This window comes from Neoarius graeffei, chromosome 4 (genome assembly GCF_027579695.1).
Source record: "Neoarius graeffei isolate fNeoGra1 chromosome 4, fNeoGra1.pri, whole genome shotgun sequence".
Lineage (NCBI taxonomy): Eukaryota > Metazoa > Chordata > Actinopteri > Siluriformes > Ariidae > Neoarius > Neoarius graeffei.
In genome coordinates, this window is record NC_083572.1 from 7,548,558 (window position 1) to 7,569,485 (window position 20,928).

At 43.8% G+C, this 20,928-nt stretch overlaps 2 protein-coding genes across 3 annotated transcripts in view; one reads left to right on the forward strand and one right to left on the reverse strand.

Annotated features, from left to right (window-relative positions):
* Positions 1-1,536, reverse strand: part of sucla2 (succinate-CoA ligase ADP-forming subunit beta) — a 46,423-nt gene extending 44,887 nt beyond the window's left edge. Inside the window, exon 1 of the mRNA XM_060918743.1 lies at positions 1,423-1,536. Within this exon, the coding sequence (XP_060774726.1) occupies positions 1,423-1,506 (84 nt within the window). The 5' untranslated portion in view covers positions 1,507-1,536. The remainder of the gene's footprint in view (positions 1-1,422) is intronic.
* A 74-nt stretch (positions 1,537-1,610) lies between these two features.
* nudt15 (nudix (nucleoside diphosphate linked moiety X)-type motif 15) lies at positions 1,611-15,696 on the forward strand. 2 transcript variants are annotated; one of them, XM_060918112.1, is made up of 4 exons: positions 1,611-1,782; positions 1,853-2,023; positions 14,792-14,995; positions 15,283-15,696. In XM_060918112.1, exons 1-4 carry the CDS (start codon positions 1,742-1,744, stop codon positions 15,317-15,319), a joined length of 453 nt encoding a protein of 150 aa, XP_060774095.1. In that variant the 5' UTR covers positions 1,611-1,741; the 3' UTR covers positions 15,320-15,696. The 2 variants fall into 2 exon arrangements, with proteins under 2 accessions (XP_060774095.1, XP_060774094.1); XM_060918111.1 differs by having other exon boundaries at positions 14,792-14,991.
* The last annotated feature ends 5,232 nt before the right edge of the window (positions 15,697-20,928 follow it).

Genomic DNA, 20,928 nt, shown 5'->3' on the forward strand with positions numbered 1-20,928 from the left:
GCGATCTCACCTCTTCAGATGTTGGTTTAAGTCCTACAATACATTCCTCAAAAAGGGCGTAGAAGAACAAATTAATCCATCAACGTGTAGCATTCAATTTATTCCGGACCATTAAAGACGCCGCCTTCCGCGTAGAATCATACGTCATCCTCGCCACCATATTGGATAGGTCAAAGCGGAGAATAAAGATTAGCTGCGTTTAACTGTACCAACAGGTTTACCGTCCAAACGAGATCACATGGGATTACCTTTCACAGGTGAGACTGGAAAAATACTTTTCATTGTATTTGGTCATTATAATGTAATTTTACGAACAGATTTTTCTGACTTTGTGGCTAATATGAAGTCTCGCGCATAATAGTTTATGCGCATGCGTCCTTACTTCTTCTATTGTTCTGGTGTCTCCGAAGGGACCGTCTTACAGCCCCCCTAGAGGTGTGGCATGTGTATTGCATCGTTTTCAGCAAGCGTTGCGTTGCCATATGGACCTGATATTTTACTGATCATTGCCCATGTGGACGCGATATTTTTTTAAATAACATCTCGTTGTCGTGTGGATGTAGCCTGAGATCTGTAGAGAAGAATGGATTTGACTGAGGCCTTGAACACTCTGATCTTTGTGTCTCTAGACAGCGGGGCAGCCCACACCTTGATTAGAGAATTTAGGGCGCCCCAGGCTTTGGCCTTTCTGGAGTTGATGTCATGAGCAGTGTTCATCCAACTGCCAAGGTATTCGAAGTCGTCCACCTTCTCACCATGATCAATGTTTTTTAAGGACACAAGTCTGAATAGAACTGTCTCTAAAACAGACTCATTCATACAGTTCTGCTTAACTAGTAGTAGCACACAGCTGGTTTACACACTAACCAGCTGTTCTAGCTGACCTTGAGTTGACAGAGTCTTAAAATTAAAACCTTACTTGCTAATTAACTGGACAGGATTCACAATCCATTCCTTGGAGGTCAAACAAAGCCAAACCAATCCAGAAGACGCTTAAGCATGGCTGACTTCCAAACCAGTCTTGATACGACACCAAGTGGACTATAGACTGTGATAGAACGTGTTTTGCACCCTATGTAGTGCACTTTATAGTGAGTAACTTGCGATTTGGGACTCGGCTCCAGCTCTGTCGAGACAGATACTCGATTTTGTACATACAAACTGTATTATACAAAATTTACGTGAGAAATAAACGCTCAGAAATATATCCCGAGTAAAACAGCAATAACAATTTTACCGCCAGAACATCAGAACAGCTTTAGCAATCATGCTATTTGCTAAGGATTAATAATGTTGACGGCTAACTGGCTAATGTCAAATCTGGAATCCACCCATTTTCGGTTTGTTCCTCATTTTCAAGGCTTACAAAACGTGCAAACTGTATCATATCCAACCCAGTAATATTTCCTCTCCAAAACTAACCTTGGCTGTTGAACTTAAAGCCGTCCTGGACCCAGAATTCCTCAGTCCAGCGGACAAGCGGCCGCAAAACAGGGACGCCGCCATGTTTCTCACTCAGCAGCAGTGCTGCGGAAAAACAACCCATCAACCGCGCATGCGTACGTGAAATACCCTACGCAATTTGCGCATCTGCGCTGTGTGAAAGTGAAAAGGGCGTGAATAAGAAGTCCATGGAGCCTGGCTTGAGGACAAGATTCAGAAAACGTTATCATTTGATGTTCTCAAGTGCTCAGACTGGATTTATGTTGCTAAGATTATCTAACTTGACCTTTTAATTTGCATGTTATTAATCAGAAGATTCACATGCACAGGAAGACACCAGTAAGTATGTGTTATTGAATGAGACATAGAGGAAGGAATGAGTCCTAACCACATTATTCCTCCTTCTCAGGTTGACTAAGATGGCAGGTGTTGTTCAGAATCACAGCCCAAAGCGGCCAGGAGTAGGTCTCGGAGTACTGGTCACTGATTCCTCCTACCCAGGATGTGTGCTTCTAGGAAAGAGAAAGAGCTTGGTTGGGAAAGGGCTGTACCAGTTACCTGGAGGTCACATTGAATTTGGGTGAGTGGTCCTAAGGTGTCATGTGTTTTAAAGGTGCGGTATGTAAAGTCGGGCGGCATGGTGGTGCCATGGTTAGCACCAGATTTAAAAAGAAAAAACACATCAATCTTGCCCATACTCTTGCCTCTGATCTGGCTGATTGTTGGCAGGGTCACAAACTGTGAAATAACAGGTTCTTTTGGCCCGTTAGCCTGCTGTCCAATATACATGATGGTGGTGTTGGGGGGGGTATATTTTAACATTTTATATTTTAAAATTGTGGCATGTTGTTTAAAAACTGATCATTATTGAAAGCAGCTCTTTGTCAGGAACCTCAGCAGTAACAGCAGAGTGTTCTGGAATAGGCACAAGCACTGACCTTGGGGAGCCAAACATAGAGCTGGGGGCCACACATTTCATTCAATGACACTTTCCCTATATTTTACTTATTTTGACTGAGAAATGTTTTCTTGACAATTTTGATAACCCTTCACTTTTAATCCAGGTCTGTAGTGTGAAATGTTCTCGGCTGTGTTTTTGTTTAAAAATGTTTTCCAAATTGTAGCTGTGTTTAATTCATATCCAGAGAAATATATATTCCAATATAATATACTCAGCATAAACATTTTAAATAGATTCTATATTTTTGGTCCACCCATGACATATTACTAAAGTGGCCTATTTACTGTTGTTGATGTGGGTCACTTGCTGTTAGCCAATTCACTTTCTCGTACCAGGAGAGCTGAAAGGAACGAGTATTATTCCCTACCTTTTTCACCAAGTCAATTTGAGGCGTTGGTCTACCCTGCTCTTTAATTTTAATTTTTTCCTCGAAAGGAAGACTGGCAAATGGCTTTGCCAAAATTAAATCAGCAATGCTTGGCATCCGTGCGCAGCTTTCTTGCTAGCTGACTAGCCCCCTTAAGTTCAAGTTCAGTCACTCAAATAAACGAAATTTCTGGAACTATGATAGCAAACTTGACAACACTATATTTACACTTTATTTACAATGAAAATATATACAAACTAAAAAAAGCTGGTAGAAACCGTATGTAATGAATGAAATCGAAATGTAAGCTGATTTCTTACAATACACCACAGCACTTGCGAATCCGCATGGGACTGAACTGAAATTCACCGCTGCCTGTCTATATTTGAAACGAGCTGTCAATCAAAGAAAATATCCGGCCGCTTTCACCAATCACCAGTCTCCTCGGGGAAAGCTTTGCCATGTCCCTCCCACTGTGAGGCTTGGAGTCCGTGGGCGGGCGTTTTCGCAGTATTTGTCCAATAACCGTCTTGCATTTTGAGATTGAAAAGCACAGAGCTCCCAAATGCCATTGAAGTCCACTGAGGCTGGGAGTCCGTGAGACTCCGTGGGCAGGCGTTTTTGCAGTATTTGTCCAATAACCGTCTTGCATTTTGATATTGAAAGCGCATAGCTCCCAAATGCCATTGAAGTCCACTGAGGCTGGGCTGCATCGCGCTGTCATGAGGGGGAAAAACTCACACACACATTAGGCGAACTGGGGAAAGTTATAACAATGATTTCGCACTGTAGTTGGGTTGAGCACATATATTTCTATGATTCTGGATCTGAAATAGCAATGTTATAAGGTCGGCTATAACATAAGCCTAGCGCAATTCATCCTACACGATGTTCGTCATTTTTAGAAGAGGCTGAGCCTCCCTCGTTGTCTTAGAGCAGTCGCCCGTGGTTAGCACTGTCACCTTACGGCGAAATGGTTCTGGGGTCTTTCTGCATGGAGTTTGCATATGAATAGCTGACTGCATCTCTGTCGGTGTTTTCGTTAACGATGACAAAATGATTTCGTTAACGCACCTTTTTTTCATGACTAAAACGAGACAGTGACGAGCTACAACAAACTGGACTGGACTAACAACACAGATGTCCTGTACAAGAAGGGCCAAAGTCGTCTCCACCTCTTGAGAAGACTGAGGTCTTTTGGTGTGTGCAGGACACTGCTTAGGACTTTTTATGACTCTGTGGTAGCATCAGCGACTTTCTATGCTGTGGTCTGCTGGGGCTGTGGAAGTTCAGAGAGGGACAGGAAGAAACTTAATAAACTGGTCAGAAGGGCTGGCTCAGTCTTGGACTGTCCTCTGGACTCCATTGAGGTGGTGGGTGAGAGGAGGATGTTAGCCAAGCTGACCTCAATCATGAGGCTGTGGGGGCTTTAAGCAGCTCGTTTAGTAGTAGACTGCTACACCCACGGTGTAAGAAGGAGAGATACTGCAGGTCATTCATACCTACTGCTGTCAGACTGTATAACACCCACAACTTGTAATGTAGCACTAATAACCTGTTTGTCGTTATATTTGCACTACTTCACCACTACTACCTCTGCTATCTCTCATCGATGCAATTATGTGCAATTAATATAGGCCCTAAACTATTTTTATGCATATATATATATATATATATATATATATATATATATATATATATATATATATATATATATAAAAATAAAATATATTTTTATTTTTTATTTTTATATATAAATAAAATATTATATATATATATATATATATATATATATATATATATATATAAATAAAATATATATATATATATATATTTTATTTTTATATATATATATATAATATCAATCACACAGAGTCTACCTGTAATGTGCAATTTTTCCAAGCCTCTCAATAAGGCAATTTTTCTATACTTTTTCACAGTAGATAATGCAAATAGCCCTCTGTATTTAATCCTTCGTTTGTCTCATTTTTATTTCAGTTTTATTTATCTGTTTGACATTTTCTTGCTACTGTAACACGTGAATTTCCCCGATGTGGGATGAATAAAGTGAATCTAAACATAACTCTTTGATCACGAAAATATGACGAGACGTATCTGTTGTTTTCGTTGACGAGACGAAAATGTTAGTGGGTTGGCTATAGGACTATCAAAATGCATGGCGTTTCCTCCAACGGCACGTGTGAGCGAGAGCGTGCACGCGAATCATTTAATGTCTGCATCGCGCATACGACGGAGTGCGCAAGGGAGAGCGAGAGAGAGTCTGCGTGTGTGCCTGTTCATGTAGCGCATGCTAGACAAAGAGTATCCTGATTGGTTTACAGACATCCAAACTCATTTCAGGAAGGTGTTGTGACGCATGACTTTTTTTTTTTCCCATCAGCAGGGGGGTGTCATGACACCTCCCTGAAATGAGTTTGGATGTCTGTAAACCAATCAGGATGCTCTTTGTCTAGCATGCGCTACATGAACAGGCACACACGCAGTCTCTCTCTCGCACACTCAGTCATATGCGCGATGCAGACATTAATGTTTCGCGTCCACGCTTTTGCTCTAGATTCTGGGAGATATTCTCCAATTTGCGGGCCTCAGGGAGCCACTATCAATATGCGGGAGACTCCCGGAACTTCCGGGAGACTTGGGATGTCTGCACTAGAGTGTTTATGTAGAGAGCATGCGCACTAGACAGCATTTATGTAGAGCGCATACACACTTCAATCAATCGACTGGGGACATTGTCGGGCGGTGGAAGGAATACTTCGAGGATCTCCTCAATCCCACCGTCACATCTTCCATTGAGGAAGCGGAGGCTGATGACTCAGAGGTGGACCTGTCCATTACCCAAGCCGAAGTCACTGAGGTGGTTTTCAAGCTCCTCGGTGGCAGGGCACCGGGGGTGGATGAGATCCGCCCTGAGTATCTCAAGTCTCTGGTTGTTGTGGGGCTGTCTTGGCTGACATGCCTCTGCAGCATTGCATGGCGGTTGGGGACAGTGCCTCTGGAGTGGCAGACTGGGGTGGTGGTCCCTCTTTTTAAGAAAGGGGACCGGAGAGTGTGCTCCAATTATAGGGGAATCACACTTCTCAGCCTCCCCAGGAAGGTTTACTCCAGGGTACTAGAGAGGAGAATTCGGCCAATAGTCGAACCTCGGATCCAGGAGGAACAATGTGGTTTTCGTCCTGGTTGTGGAACACTGGACCAGCTCTATACCCTTCATAGCTCATGGTTCATGGGAGTTTGCCCAACCAGTCCACATGTGCTTTGTGGATCTGGAGAAGGCATTCAACCGTGTCCCTCATGGTATTCTGTGGGGGGTGCTTCAGGAGTATGGGGTTTGGGGCTCTTTGCTAAGGGCTGTCCGGTCCCTGTACGAACGGAGCAGGAGTCTGGTTCGCATTGCCGGCAGTAAGTCAGACCTGTTCCCAGTGCATGTTGGACTCCGGCAGGGCTGCCCTTTGTCACCGGTTCTGTTCATAATTTTTATGGACAGAATTTCTAGGCGCAGCCAGGGGCCGGAAGGAATCCTGTTTGGGAACCACAGGATTTCTCATCTCATTATCTCTAGCTGCTTTATCCAGTTCTACAGGGTCGCAGGCAAGCTGGAGCCTATCCCAGCTGACTACGGGCGAAAGGCGGGGTACACCCTGGACAAGTCGCCAGGTCATCACAGGGCTGACACATAGACACAGACAACCATTCACACTCACACCTACGGTCAATTTAGAGTCATCAGTTAACCTAACCTGCATGTCTTTGGACTGTGGGGGAAACCGGAGCACCCGGAGGAAACTCACGTGGACACGGGGAGAACATGCAAACTCCACACAGAAAGGCCCTCGCCGGCCACGGGGCTTGAACCCGGACCTTCTTGCTGTGAGGTGACAGCGCTAACCACTACACCACCGTGCCGCCCCCCCCCCACAGGATTTCATCTCTGCTTTTTGCGGATGATGTTGTCCTGTTGGCTTCTTCAAGCCAGGACCTTCAACATGCACTGGGGCAGTTTGCAGTCGAGTGTGAAGCGGCTGGGATGAGAATCAGCACCTTCAAGTCCGAGGCCATGGTTCTCGACCGGAAAAGGGTGGCTTGCCCTCTCCAGGTTGGTGGAGAAGTCCTGCCTCAAGTGGAGGAGTTTAAGTATCTCAGGATCTTGCTCACGAGTGAGGGAAGGATGGAGCGTGAGATCGACAGGCGGATTGGTGCAGCCTCCGCAGTGATGCGGTCGCTTTACCGGTCCGTCGTGGTGAAGGAGCTGAGCCAAAAGGCGAAGCTATCGATTTACTGGTCGATCTACGTTCCGACTCTCACCTATGGTCATGAGCTTTGGGTAATGACCGAAAGAACAAGATCGCGGATACAAGCGGCCGAAATGAGTTTCCTTCGCAGGGTGGCTGGGCGCTCCCTTAGGGTGAGAAGCACAGTCACTCGGGAGGAGCTCCGAGTAGAGCCGCTGCTCCTCCACATCGAGAGGAATCAGCTGAGGTGGCTCAGGCATCTCTTTCGGATGCCTCCTGGACGCCTCCCTGGGGAGGTGTTCCAGGCATGTCCCCCCGGGAGGAGGCCCTGGGGAAGACCCAGGACACGCTGGAGGGACTATGTCTCTTGGCTGGCCTGGGAACGCCTCGGTGTTCTTCCCGAGGAGCTGGCCGAGGTGTCTGGGGAAAGGGAAGTTTGGGCTTCCATGCTCAGACTGCTGCCTCCACGACCCGGCCCCAGATAAAGCGGATGAAGACGAGATGAGACAAAAACGATTAAATGTTTGGACTGCCGAAGTTCATAATTAAAATATCTTACCTGCATTTGTTTATTAACTTTTATATAGAATTGATATGTCACGGAAAATCACACATCCGTGAATAAAAGAGCCGTGCTTTGTGTTTTATTTATATATATATATATATATATAATTTTTTTTTTTCCGTGAATCCATATCCCGTGACTTCATGATTCAACAAGGATGTACAAAGATGCCTGGGGAAAAATGGCATGTGCTCAGACATCACATGTCAACAATTAGCTGATTGGTCAGGTGTTTTATCGGGTCAGGTCCAGGCCTGGAAAAATGGCTCCAGAAGCAATCTCACCGATACGGATAAACCCAGGCCTGGGCTATAGGTATCATTTTATCGTTCTGGTGTGAGCACCGACAGCATAAACTGCAGGGGACTGATTTATTTATAGTTGTAGTTATCGGTATTGTGGGATGGGCCTTAAGACTTATCCGTGCTTGCGTGACATCGCAAGGTAGAAATTACATACCGCGCCTTTAATTGTGTTGAGTGCAAAAACACCAGCGAAGGAATAAAGCATGGACTAGATGCTTACTTAATATGGCATTGCGTTCAGTTCTGAATTTTAAAGGTACAGTTTACAATATTTAAAGTGTGTTGAGATGAATAATGACCAAATTGTAAGATATATTCAAATATTTAAAGGGCTGATGACACGAACATGACTCTATGCAATTTCTTAAATAAACTATACAACATGGCAAACATGTTAGATTTCTGTTATAATTGCGTGAAAAGAAGCTGTTGTTACGCAAATATCCAACTTTTAATTGCACAGCGCAAGAAAACTGGGTCCGTGGCTCGCGGCCATGTTGTGACGTCAGCGGGAGAACACGCTGCGGTTCACTGGCTGTTCTACTCTGGTTCTACTCAATGGAAATGGCGCATGAAAACGCCGGTGAACTCTCTAGTGCTAGCTCTTCCTCTTCTGGGAGTCTAGAATTGTGTTGATCTCTTCCGAATAGAATCTATGATAGCTTACCCTCTTTACCCTTTGCCTCTTGTTGCTAGGCGGCAATTACATGAAAGCCGCAAGCTTTCACAAGCAAATACATGACTGATATCATGCCAACTTTATGATTACATTTATGATTATCATGTAGAATCTATAGCTCTACGTACCTTTATCTTATGTCGTTTCACAACACATGTTCTGACAGGAGAACTGTCTTTGGATCCGGCATAGCTACTAGTAGACCCCCTCTGGAATACTGGCAGTGTTGCCAGATTGGGAGGAATCCCGCCCAGTTGGGTGGTTTCAAGTGCATTTTGGTGGGTTTTGAACATATTTTGGGCTGGAAAACGTCAGCAGTATCTGTTGCCAGATACTGCTGACGTTTTCCAGCCCAAAATATGTTCAAAACCCACCAAAATGCACTTGAAACCGCTCAACTGGGCGGGAAACCTCCCAATCTGGCAACACTGTGTAGGCACTGCTGATGGTAGTAACACACGTTTGTGCTGAACTGAACACCCAAGAGATTCTTTTAAGCTGGGAAGGGTGTCAAAACAATCCAAATCGAAGTGTTCAGAGCACAGGACGGATGTTGGTGAGGGCTCCCACTTGTCACGAGTGCGCCTGACTTGCTTCACCCACTTCGCATGCAGCTCGGGATCTCTGGGAAACTTGAATAAACTTACCCCATCCTTGTAGGTTTTGGAGCAAAAGCCGGCAACACAACGCGAAGGCATAATAACTAATATCAGTGGCGGCTGGCTTTTGTAAAAGTGAGGGAGGAAGGAATGCTTGGTTGAAGGTCACGGGCCCCAATGCGACCGCACCTGCTGGACCGGCTATAGTTACACGCACGGGTTGAGTTGATAATAGTTTTTCCTGAATAATTCATTAACATCCTTTCCACGGTGTCAAACAACTGGCAACAGTCAACAAGTAAAAGAACAACAATAACATTATTTCACAACTATTTACATGGGATATAGCCGTGTTTAAGACAAACATTGATGTTAAGGAATGATTCAGGCCAACTGATTGAGGCTCCCTATTTATATATCAAGTCAATTCTCCATGCTGTCTGATTTGCAAATCTATCTGTGACCTGATCGTACCACGCTGGATCTTTTTGGAGTGTCTTGAGAATCTTTTTTTCAATTGAAATAACGGCCAGATGTTTTAATCTCTCCTGCCCCATTGCGTTGCGTGTGTACGTTTTAATTCTCTTGAGGCACGAAAAACTCCTTTCAACCCCTGCAGAGGTTGCGCCAATTGTTCCAATCAGGGACATGAGCCTGTACAACTGTGGCATCGCCCCATCAAGACTGCTGGACTTCATGAAGCCAAGGGCATCGCAAAGTTTTCTTGATGAATTTATTTCTTCATTGTGATAAAAATGCTGCAGTTCGATTCTCAGCTTTTCTTGATCAAAAAGGTGGCTATATGTCTCCATCAAATTTGACAGTAGCTGCGTAGGAAATTATATTTTGAACGAGTCGAATTACGCCGCATCCAAAAGCTCCATGAAGCGCAAGCGGTCGAGGTATTGAAAGCGCTGAGTTATTTGAGTGCGCAAGTTGTCGTGGATGGAATCATAAAGTGCTCTGTAGGACTGACGGGGATTAAGCAGCCTTCTTTTGACCCTATGAGACAAGTCAGGGTCTTCTGTTAGAGAGGCAGCCCTGGCGTAGATTTTCTCAAAGGCGCTCTGTACTTTTAGCTCATCCAATATTTGCAGGAGATTCTCTATTCGCCGTTTGCAAAAGGCGACATCCATGGATTTGTGCTGCAAGATGTCAAACACCACGTCAGTGTGCGAAAACAACTGCTCAAAAGTGAAGAGTAAAAACGCAAATTCAAACTCTTGCATTTTCGACCTCAAACCATCAGCTAAACGTATTGTCTCATCATCCATCATTGGGCGCTCAGTAATGTTCTCGAAAATCTGAAGTAGTTCGTCATAATTTGAAGCAACCGTGTTCATGACCCTAGAGGAAAAGTTCCAGCGAGTGGGAGCGCTCCGGGGAATGCGGGCGCAACTGAACTCCTCGAGTAAAGAAACCCTCTTGCTGGACTTGGAGAAAAAAAGACGTGAAGCCACCCAAGTGAGCAAAGAAGTATTTTGCTTGGGGAATGGTCTTAACACCCTGACTTGAAACTAGGTTTAAGCGATGTGCAAAGCAGTGGACAAATGTTGCACAGGGAGCCAATTCTCTCACTTTAGCCTGAAGGCCATTCAAGTCCGAGGCCATGACCGCGGCACCGTCGTAAGTCTGAGCGACAAGTTTATCCTTGAAATTGAAACCTGACAACTCAGTCTGCACGAAATCGAACAAGGATTGTGCACTGCGACCACTGGACACATCAAAAAATCCTAGAAAGCGTTCCTGAATTGTACCTTGATTATCGACATAGCGCAAGATGACAGACAGCTGTGAATGACAGCTTATGTCTGTGGTCTCGTCGATTTGCCACGAGAAGAAGGGTGCCGTGTTAAGTTGCTTTTGGATTTCTGAATTAATTGAACCAGCTATAGCGGATATTGGATCATTCTGGATTGTTTTTGACATGCCTGTGAAGACAGTCGAACTTTCCAGATGCTCTGCCAGAACACGATCATAGCGAGCAATAACCTCCGCTAGCTCCCTGTAATTGCCCTTATTGTCCGAATTCCCCCCTTCTTCATGTCCCCTCAGTGACAACTCTTGCATGCCTAGGTAGGCTGTTGCATCTATCAGACGTTTTAATACCTCTCTATTGCGACTCACTTTAGCATTGTGCTGCTGGATTTGCAGCCGCACACCCTCGTCTACCACCCTATCTATTGGCATGGTGCCTAGTAAGGACAGTCGGATAGCAGCACCAACGTGGTCTTGACACTTCTCATGGCGTTTGGTTGCCCTATCTAGATTTTTTTAAATCATTGAAACCATGAACACTCCACGCTTGTGATTTGGCATTGTTCATTAGCAAACAGGGCCAGCAATATAATCGATGGGTGGTAACGCTACCAGTGAGCCATGTGTACCTAGCAAACCATGTAGCATTCACTGTACTGCCTTTGCCATTGGGTTTTGTGATTTCGATTTTAGGGGTTGGTCTACCTGCTGCTTTGATGGCTAATTTTTCACTGTAGCTCAGCCCATGGAAGGGTTTTGCAAGCAAAACATTCACCACGTCTTCTGTTTCCATTACTTTATTCGTAGAATATCTATAACATAGTCAATCCACTTCCACCTCGCCGTTCTCACTCTGACTGCCGAAGTGCCCGAGTCACCGGATCTAGAAGTTAAGTTTGATAACCCCTCCCCCCCCAGGCAGCTAAGGCCTCTACTTATTGGTTCATTGCGCAACTAGGGCTGCAGCCTATTGGTTGATATTTTGTAGCACTTGTCAGATCTCTTAGCTAGTCCCACCCTCTTGGAGGAGGATTTTCCTCCTCTCTCTCATTGAAGTCTATGTTAACCACGAGCCGCCAGTGCCGGAGACTGTTTGAATCGGAGTGAATGGGAGCCGAAGGGAGGAAGATCCTCCGTGCAGTAATTTCTAATAGCGAGCGATAGGGGGTGCTAATGTAATTTCACCCAGAGAAACGAATATAATGTACATGTCGTATTTGGCAGTATCTCATCTCATCTCATTATCTCTAGCCGCTTTATCCTTCTACAGGGTCGCAGGCAAGCTGGAGCCTATCCCAGCTGACTACGGGCGAAAGGCGGGGTACACCCTGGACAAGTCGCCAGGTCATCACAGGGCTGACACATAGACACAGACAACCATTCACACTCACGGTCAATTTAGAGTCACCAGTTAACCTAACCTGCATGTCTTTGGACTGTGGGGGAAACCGGAGCACCCGGAGGAAACCCACGCGGACACGGGGAGAACATGCAAACTCCACACAGAAAGGCCCTCGCCGGCCCCGGGGCTCGAACCCAGGACCTTCTTGCTGTGAGGCGACAGCGCTAACCACTACACCACCGTGCCGCCCGTATTTGGCAGTAAAATAGTAATATTCAAGGACAGCAATTCATTAAATTGGTCAAGACAATTTCAACTTTTTATTCTTAGAATTTTTAAGGAGGATCTTCCTCCCTCTCCTCACTGGAGAAGCCACCTGTGAGATATATATATATATATATATATATATATATATATATATATATATATATATATATATAAAATACTAATAATGACAAACTGAACACCTGTCGCATCAACAACAAACTGGTAAGTTAGGAGGAAGGTTCTTTCGCTGACGTCATATAGCTCCTCCTCTTTCGTCTCCTGGGTGCTGCAGCCCCGTCAAATTTGCCCAAATAGCTGCGTTTTTTATCAGAACTTGTAAAATAGGCGCCTTCGTGAATTAATATATGGATCATCGGGAATTACTTTTTATGTTATAAAACATCGCCAAAGATGTCAAAAACGTGTCATCAGCACTTTAAACGTATGATTTTTTTTTTAAAATAAGTGTGGAATGATCACAAAAAGGCAGAAGGGTTTTTTTTTTTTTTTTTAAGCTCAGGTTTATACAGATACAGTGGTGCTTGAAAGTTTGTGAACCCTTTAGAATTTTCTATATTTCTGCATAAATATGACCTAAAACATCATCAGATTTTCACACAAGTCCTAAAAGTAGATAAAAAGAACCCAGTTAAACAAATGAGACAAAAATATTATACTTGGCCATTTATTTATTGAGGAAAATGATCCAGTATTACATATCTGTGAGTGGCAAAAGTATGTGAACCTTTGCTTTCAATATCTGGTGTGACCCCCTTGTGCAGCAATAACTGCAACTAAACGTTTGCGGTAACTGTTGATCAGTCCTGCACACCGGCTTGGAGGAATTTTAGCCCGTTCCTCTGTACAGAACAGCTTCAACTCTGGGATGTTGGTGGGTTTCCTCACATGAACTGCTCGCTTCAGGTCCTTCCACAACATTTCGATTGGATTAAGGTCAGGACTTTGACTTGGCCATTCCAAAACATTCACTTTATTCTTCTTTAACCATTCTTTGGTAGAACGACTTGTGTGCTTAGGGTCGTTGTCTTGCTGCATGACCCACCTTCTCTTGAGATTCAGTTCATGGACAGATGTCCTGACATTTTTCCTTTAGAATTCGCTGGTATAATTCAGAATTCATTGTTCAATCAATGATGGCAAGCCGTCCTGGCCCAGATGCAGCAAAACAGGCCCAAACCATGATACTACCACCACCATGTTTCACAGATGGGATAAGGTTCTTATGCTGGAATGCAGTGTTTTCCCTTCTCCAAACATGACGCTTCTCATTTAAACCAAAAAGTTATATTTTGGTCTCATCCATCCACAAAACATTTTTCCAATCGCCTTCTGGCTTGTCCATGTGATCTTTAGCAGACGAGCAGCAATGTTCTTTTTGGAGAGCAGTGGCTTTCTGCTTGCAACCCTGCCATGCACACCATTGTTGTTCAGTGTTCTCCTGATGGTGGACTCATGAACATTAACATTAGCCAATGTGAGAGAGGCCTTCAGTTGCTTAGAAGTTACCCTGGGGTCCTTGGTGACCTTGCCGACTATTACATGCCTTGCTCTTGGAGTGATCTTTGTTGGTCGACCACTCCTGGGAAGGGTAACAATGGTCTTGAATTTCCTCCATTTGTACACAATCCGTCTGACTGTGGATTGGTGGAATCCAAACTCTTTAGAGATGGATTTGTAACCTTTTCCAGCCTGATGAGCAACAACGCTTTTTCTGAGGTCCTCAGAAATCTCCTTTGTTCGTGCCATGATACACTTCCACAAACATGTGTTGTGAAGATCAGACTTTGATAGATCCCTGTTCTTTAAATAAAACCGGGTGCCCACTCACACCTGATTGTCATCCCATTGATTGAAAATGCCGGACTCTAATTTCATTCACGTTAACTGCTAATCCTAGAGGTTCACATACTTTTGCCGCTCACAGATATGTAATATTGGATCATTTTCCTCAATAAATAAATGACCAAGTATAATTTTTTTTTGTCTCATTTGTTTAACTGGGTTCTCTTTATCTACTTTTAGGACTTGTGTGAAAATCTGATGACGTTTTCGGTCATATTTATGCAGAAATATAGAAAATTCTAAAGGGTTCACAAACTTTCAAGCACCACTGTAGTATAATGAATTTACTGAGCGGTGTTATAACATAACCTAGTTATACACATCGCTCTTCTTGTCCTGACTCACAAATATCCTTTCGTTTCTTATAATTGTTTTTACATTTCCGACAGTGAAACATGGGAGCAGTGTGCACAGAGGGAGGTGATGGAGGAGGCCGGCATTCAGTTAAAGAACCTCCGGTTTGCCTCCGTAGTGAACTCCATCAAGCTTGAAGAAAACTATCACTACATTACACTCTTCATGCAAGGAGAAGTGGATACGGACTTCATAACATCCGAGCCAGTGAATATGGAACCTGAGAAAAATGAGGGTTTGTACGTCAAGGCATGTTGGTGTTTTATTAAAGGAATACTCCAGTGAGTTTAAGCTGGGTTCTGTAATATTAGTCGGAGTAACACAGATCAGAATTTGACACGTTCTCCTGTACTGAGGGGGGGAAAGCACGGGGAAACCTGTTTTGCTCAAAACTCAATTAGAATGAATGCCTAAAGCCTACTGGCAGACATGGGAAGGTGGGGCTGTCACATATTTACATACAGTCATTATAATAACGACTCTGTTGCATACAAAAACCATATTTGTCTAATAATTCTGTTTCCAGGGTGGTCATGGAGAGCCTGGGACGACTTTCCTCCTGAGGAGCAGCTTTTCTTACCACTGGCCAATCTCCGACAGCAGCGTTTCCATCCTTTCAGGAAGATTTAATACAGTCAAGGAACCGTTGACACTTTCATCCCCTGCTAGCTGAAAGGCCCGAAAGGGGGATTATGTCGTGGCAATGTCCGTCTGTCCGTCCCAGGAAGGGTGCTCACCTTCTGAAATCAACTCCTCTCACAATCTTTGGAGGAATTTCACAAAACTTTGCAGGATTCTTTGTTATATGTCATTAATACGCATATTTCAATTTCATTCATTCTCATGTCATTATCTGTAGCCGCTTTATCCTGTTCTACAGGGTCGCAGGCAAGCTGGAGCCTATCCCAGCTGACTACGGGCGAAAGGCGGGGTACACCCTGGACAAGTCGCCAGGTCATCACAGGGCTGACACATAGACACAGACAACCATTCACACTCACATTCACACCTACGCTCAATTTAGAGTCACCAGTTAACCTAACCTGCATGTCTTTGGACTGTGGGGGAAACCGGAGCACCCGGAGGAAACCCATGCGGACACGGGGAGAACATGCAAACTCCACACAGAAAGGCCCTCGCCGGCCACGGGGCTCGAACCCGGACCTTCTTGCTGTGAGGCGACAGCGCTAACCACTACACCACCGTGCCACCCTTCAATTTCATTCAATTCAGTCACATTTTACCAAAGTTACAGCCCTTGATTAAAGGGGAACAGAGGGCAATATCTCATCTCATCTCATCTCATTATCTCTAGCCGCTTTATCCTTCTACAGGGTCGCAGGCAAGCTGGAGCCTATCCCAGCTGACTACGGGCGAAAGGCGGGGTACACCCTGGACAAGTCGCCAGGTCATCACAGGGCTGACACATAAACACAGACAACCATTCACACTCACATTCACACCTACGGTCAATTTAGAGTCACCAGTTAACCTAACCTGCATGTCTTTGGACTGTGGGGGAAACCGGAGCACCCGGAGGAAACCCACGCGGACACGGGGAGAACATGCAAACTCCACACAGAAGGGCCCTCGCCGGCCACGGGGCTCGAACCCAGGACCTTCTTGCTGTGAGGCGACAGCGCTAACCACTACACCACCGTGCCGAGAGGGCAATATATAGAGTAAATATAACAATAAAACACACATTGATGAACCTTATTCAAGACCTACAAAAGTGTTTTTTTTTTTTTTGTTGTTCTAAGGTTGGAAAGTTATAGTGTTTTGAAAGTAGCTCGAGCAAACTATTTCCGCAGTTTGAACAGCCCGCCATGATATTAATTTTATCCAATCAGAATGCACGTTCATTTTCTCTGCGTAACACTCATGACGTATGTATGTGCCCAGTTGTGTTGGCTCATTGAGGTTGGGAATAGCACGTGTGAAATACCTGTTTCTGCCTCTTGCGACGATTTCGCAAGTCCACGGGTGGCGCCTATCTCATTGCAGCAAATAAATTCCGCTGGACTCGTGAGCAACTCCACGTTACATTTTCCGCACGAGCACCACGCCATGTCACCTGCACGCAGACGCTCTGCCCCACGCTCGCCACGCCCATGGTCAGCATCGGTCTCATCCTCGCCGTCATCCGAGCTTTCTTCTCTTATTTCATCACCGGAGTCGAGAGTACCTCTCCTAGGTTCAAACTAGTACCCTTCTAAGCCATAGCCTGCTTGCAGTGTGTCTTGCGGGATCTCTTCGTATGATTCGACAGAGCTGTCGCTTTCACTTGATGCGCCCGACGCCATGATTACACGCTTATTTCCTCTATTTCGGAGAGTTCCGCTAGTGCAGTGGGTAGCGCTGACGTCACGGTCTTTTAAAAATGGCGACTCTTGTGCGGTTTAGCGTATAAAGTATTATATTTACAATTACCAAGATATTTCGTTGTTTTCTAGTACATAAATTTGATAGAATACTTAAGAATACGTTACTTTGTCACATCAGCAACTGTATATATTATATTTGGTACCCATTTAACAAAATAATACTTTGACAAATTCCCAAGGGTGTGTTTTCCTTCTGAAATCAACTCCTCTCACAATTTTTGGAGGAATTTCACGAAACTTGACAAAAGGCATCGTTATATGTCGGTAATACGCATATTGTTTTGTTCAAGTCAGTCTCATTTGACCAGAGTTACAGCCCTTGATTAACAACCTTGTACTTTCACAATTTCATGAAGGTGTGCTTGCGTTCTGACATCGACTCCTCTTACAATTTTTGGACGAATTTCTCGAAGCTTGGCAAAAGGCCTTGTTATATGACTGTAATACACATATTGCGATTTAATTTCGTTTGTGAAAATTCTCCCAGAGTTTTGACCCTTGATTAAATAACTTGTACTTTGACAATTTCATGAGGGTGTACGTTCTTCTGAAATCAACTCCTCTCACAATTTGTGGAGGAATTTCACCAAACTTAGCAAAAGGCTTTGTTATATGACCGTTATACGCAGATTGAAATTTCGTTTAATTTGGGCAAACTTTCCCAGAGTTATGCTCTTGATTATTAACAAACTTGTACTTTGCCAATTTCATCAAGGTGTGTTTGCTTTCTGAAATCAACTTCCCTCAATTTTTATTATCCCCCGCTGGCCGAAAGGCCCAAAGGGGGATTATGTCGTGGCGATGTCCGTCCCGAGAAGGGTACTCACCTTCTGAAATCAACTCCTCTCACGAATTTTGGAGGAATTTCACAAAACTTGGCAGGATTCTTTGTTACATGTCGGTAATACGCATATTGCAATTTCGTTCAGTTCAGTCATATTTTACCAGAGTTACAGCCCTTGATTAACAAAATTACGCTTTGACAATTTCATGAGAGTGTGTTCTTCTGAAATCAACTCTTCTCACAATTTTTGGAGGAATTTCGTGAAACTTGGCAAAAGGCCTTGTTCTATGTCGGTACTATGCGTATTGTTATTTTGTTCAATGCTGTCGCATTTTACCAGAGTTACGGCCTAGTTGCCAGCGGGGGATATTGTGCTCTCAGAGCACTCTTGTCCTATATGACAGACTCTGAATAAACTCTCCGTCCAGTTTCTCTAACCTTAGAATTGAGATTAAACGAGTATCGCAAACATGGCTTTCAGATACAGCATTTAATGCGTTTGTAATATGAACATATTTCCAGTTTTACTAGAGAGATCCATTTTTTATCGGAGTGTCACCTGTATTTATAGCTTAGATTTACGTTTACATTTTCACAAATTACTGTACTTTAGCGTGCAGCAGATCCATGCATTCGGAGCTGTTAAATCCACCGTAAACATTTTTAAATCTAGACGCCCTTTCCATTTCATAAAATCGGTGAAATTTAGTTCCCTCTGAAATTTGCTCATTATGATATATGTTTATTTCTGTAATATCTAAAAAAAAAACGGGCCTTTCTGTTTCTGGGCAGTTTGGGGGGAATTAAAGCAAATAATGTGCATGAAATCACTCGCTTCGTGCAGTCAAGCAGACAGAGGAAGTCCGTGTGTGCGCGCATGCGCAGGTTTCCCTTTGAGCGTGCACTGACAGTTCCATCATTCTGTCGCTAAACAAACAGCTGATCACACCGAAGTGCTCACTGACTGCCAATATTTTATTAGTTTGGTCCTGCGTTTCCTTTCCTTCGTATAGAACGTAATTTCTTTTCACGTCTCGCTTTCTTTCCGTTACTGTAGTCGGTCTTTCACGTTTCATTCACACACTCACATCCTCCATTTTTCTCTCCTGTTTCAAATTTGTATCCCACAATGCCTTGTACGAACGGGGAAAGCCCACCACGTCATGCATGGCGTAGTATCTTGAATTGAGTCATGGTGAAGCAGGAAAAAATAGCGGAGAATTTAGAGCCGCATGACCCTAAATTCATTATTCAAAAAACGAATAAAATTGGAAGTCTGTGATTCGAATTCAGTAGCTTTCGGCCCACGAAACAAAAATAATTAGGTGTCGAGGGGGGAAAATTCTGTTTATGACCTGCACTTGAAAAATCTGAAAGGCAGTCTAGCGTTAAAAAATAAAACAGCCAATCAGGTTTCAGTATGCAAACACATAGTTGTACCTGTGAAAGCGCTGGAGATTTAACGGTTTAAAATGGGGCATGTTAAAGGAAAAATCCACCCAGAACATCTTTATAATGAAAACGTGATCTTTCGGGGTATCTGAGATTTATTTTATAATGACCTTCTGAGTGGACGTTTTTAGTTCAGACTTCTTTCTTCAAAGTTGGTCTGTTTTCACGTGGTGTAACGGTTTCCTTTGTTACTCACAACACCGTTTGATTACCTGCTGATCGTGGCGCGGTGGGATTGTTGCTGCATTCAAATTAAAACCACAACCTGTAATTCCCAAACTCCAACTAGGAAAAGACAAAAAAAAAAAAACTCAACTTGAAATTCTTATTTGTTAACTTGGCCGAGTCTTCTGACTTATGAGTTCTGGATCAGTCCCAGTTTCTGAAGTGACGTCAAATCAACATGGCTGCCCATAGCACCAGAAATAAAGGAACACTTCTTACCTTTTTAATTGACTTGTCCAAACTTGAGTATTTCTTTTAGATCAATCAACATAGAGACATACTGTTTGCAAGTTAGATGACTAGCTTGTTGCTAACATTGAGTCATCCATGTTTTTATTCCACTGAGGTTTAAAAAAAAAAAAGTCATGTCATTCTGTCCTGTGAATTGAGACATAAGAGGTCATTCGAGTGCTGCATTGCAAGATGTATTCGGCTGGCGTCCCATGCCCTCGAGGAAGCACGTGATGACCTTCGCCCTCCCTGGTTGGTATTTGTCATGTGATAGAGGGTAGGAATTAGCCATATCTAAAATTAGGAAGAAATCAATTTTGGGGGGAAACCAATCCAACATAGAGTGGAATGTTTTCGAGTGGAGCTTTACTTTAAAGTAAAATAATAATAAACCTCCAGCTTAATTAGACGGCCATTATAATGATATACAGTCGCTAAACGGCCTCACACTTTCTATATTTGTTAACACTATTGTAGTTATCAAATTTCATGGTGAAGAAAGAGCAACTGGAAATGGGAAATGCAGGGTTCACCACGAGGGGTTTTAGAGGTGCGGGCCGCCCCCCTTTCTGCGATTCCCGCCCCTGTTTAATTTCTGCCGCCCTTTCACAAAAGAGACGTCCCTTTGTTTTCTTTGTGACAGATAGCCTTTCTCTGTTGGAGTACCGACAACGCGACAACACCCAAGTGTGAAACTCATTTACCAGCAATTAGTTTAGTCAGTCTGATGATTATAGTCTAAGAAAAGCGTTTCACACTTCGGCGTTTTTGACACATTGTTCTTGCGCCGGGAGATAACACGCCTTTATAATAACATGTGAATTGACACCAAGTTCGAGATAACTGATTGTTATTGTCGGCAGAGAAATAAAGGATAAAAACAAAAAGTTCAAAGTTGGTGCGTCAAGCGTGATATTGCCTATAAAACCGTGAGGACATAACCTGGCTGTCAGTGTTACTGTAGCTCTTGAAGTGCGTACACCACTCTGTCGAAATGTCTCTCGAGCGATTCGGTTTTACGCGTAAGCGTTCCACTGTCGACATCGAAAACATCGATCCAAATTGATTTTGTATCGGTCCAATTGATTCCTCT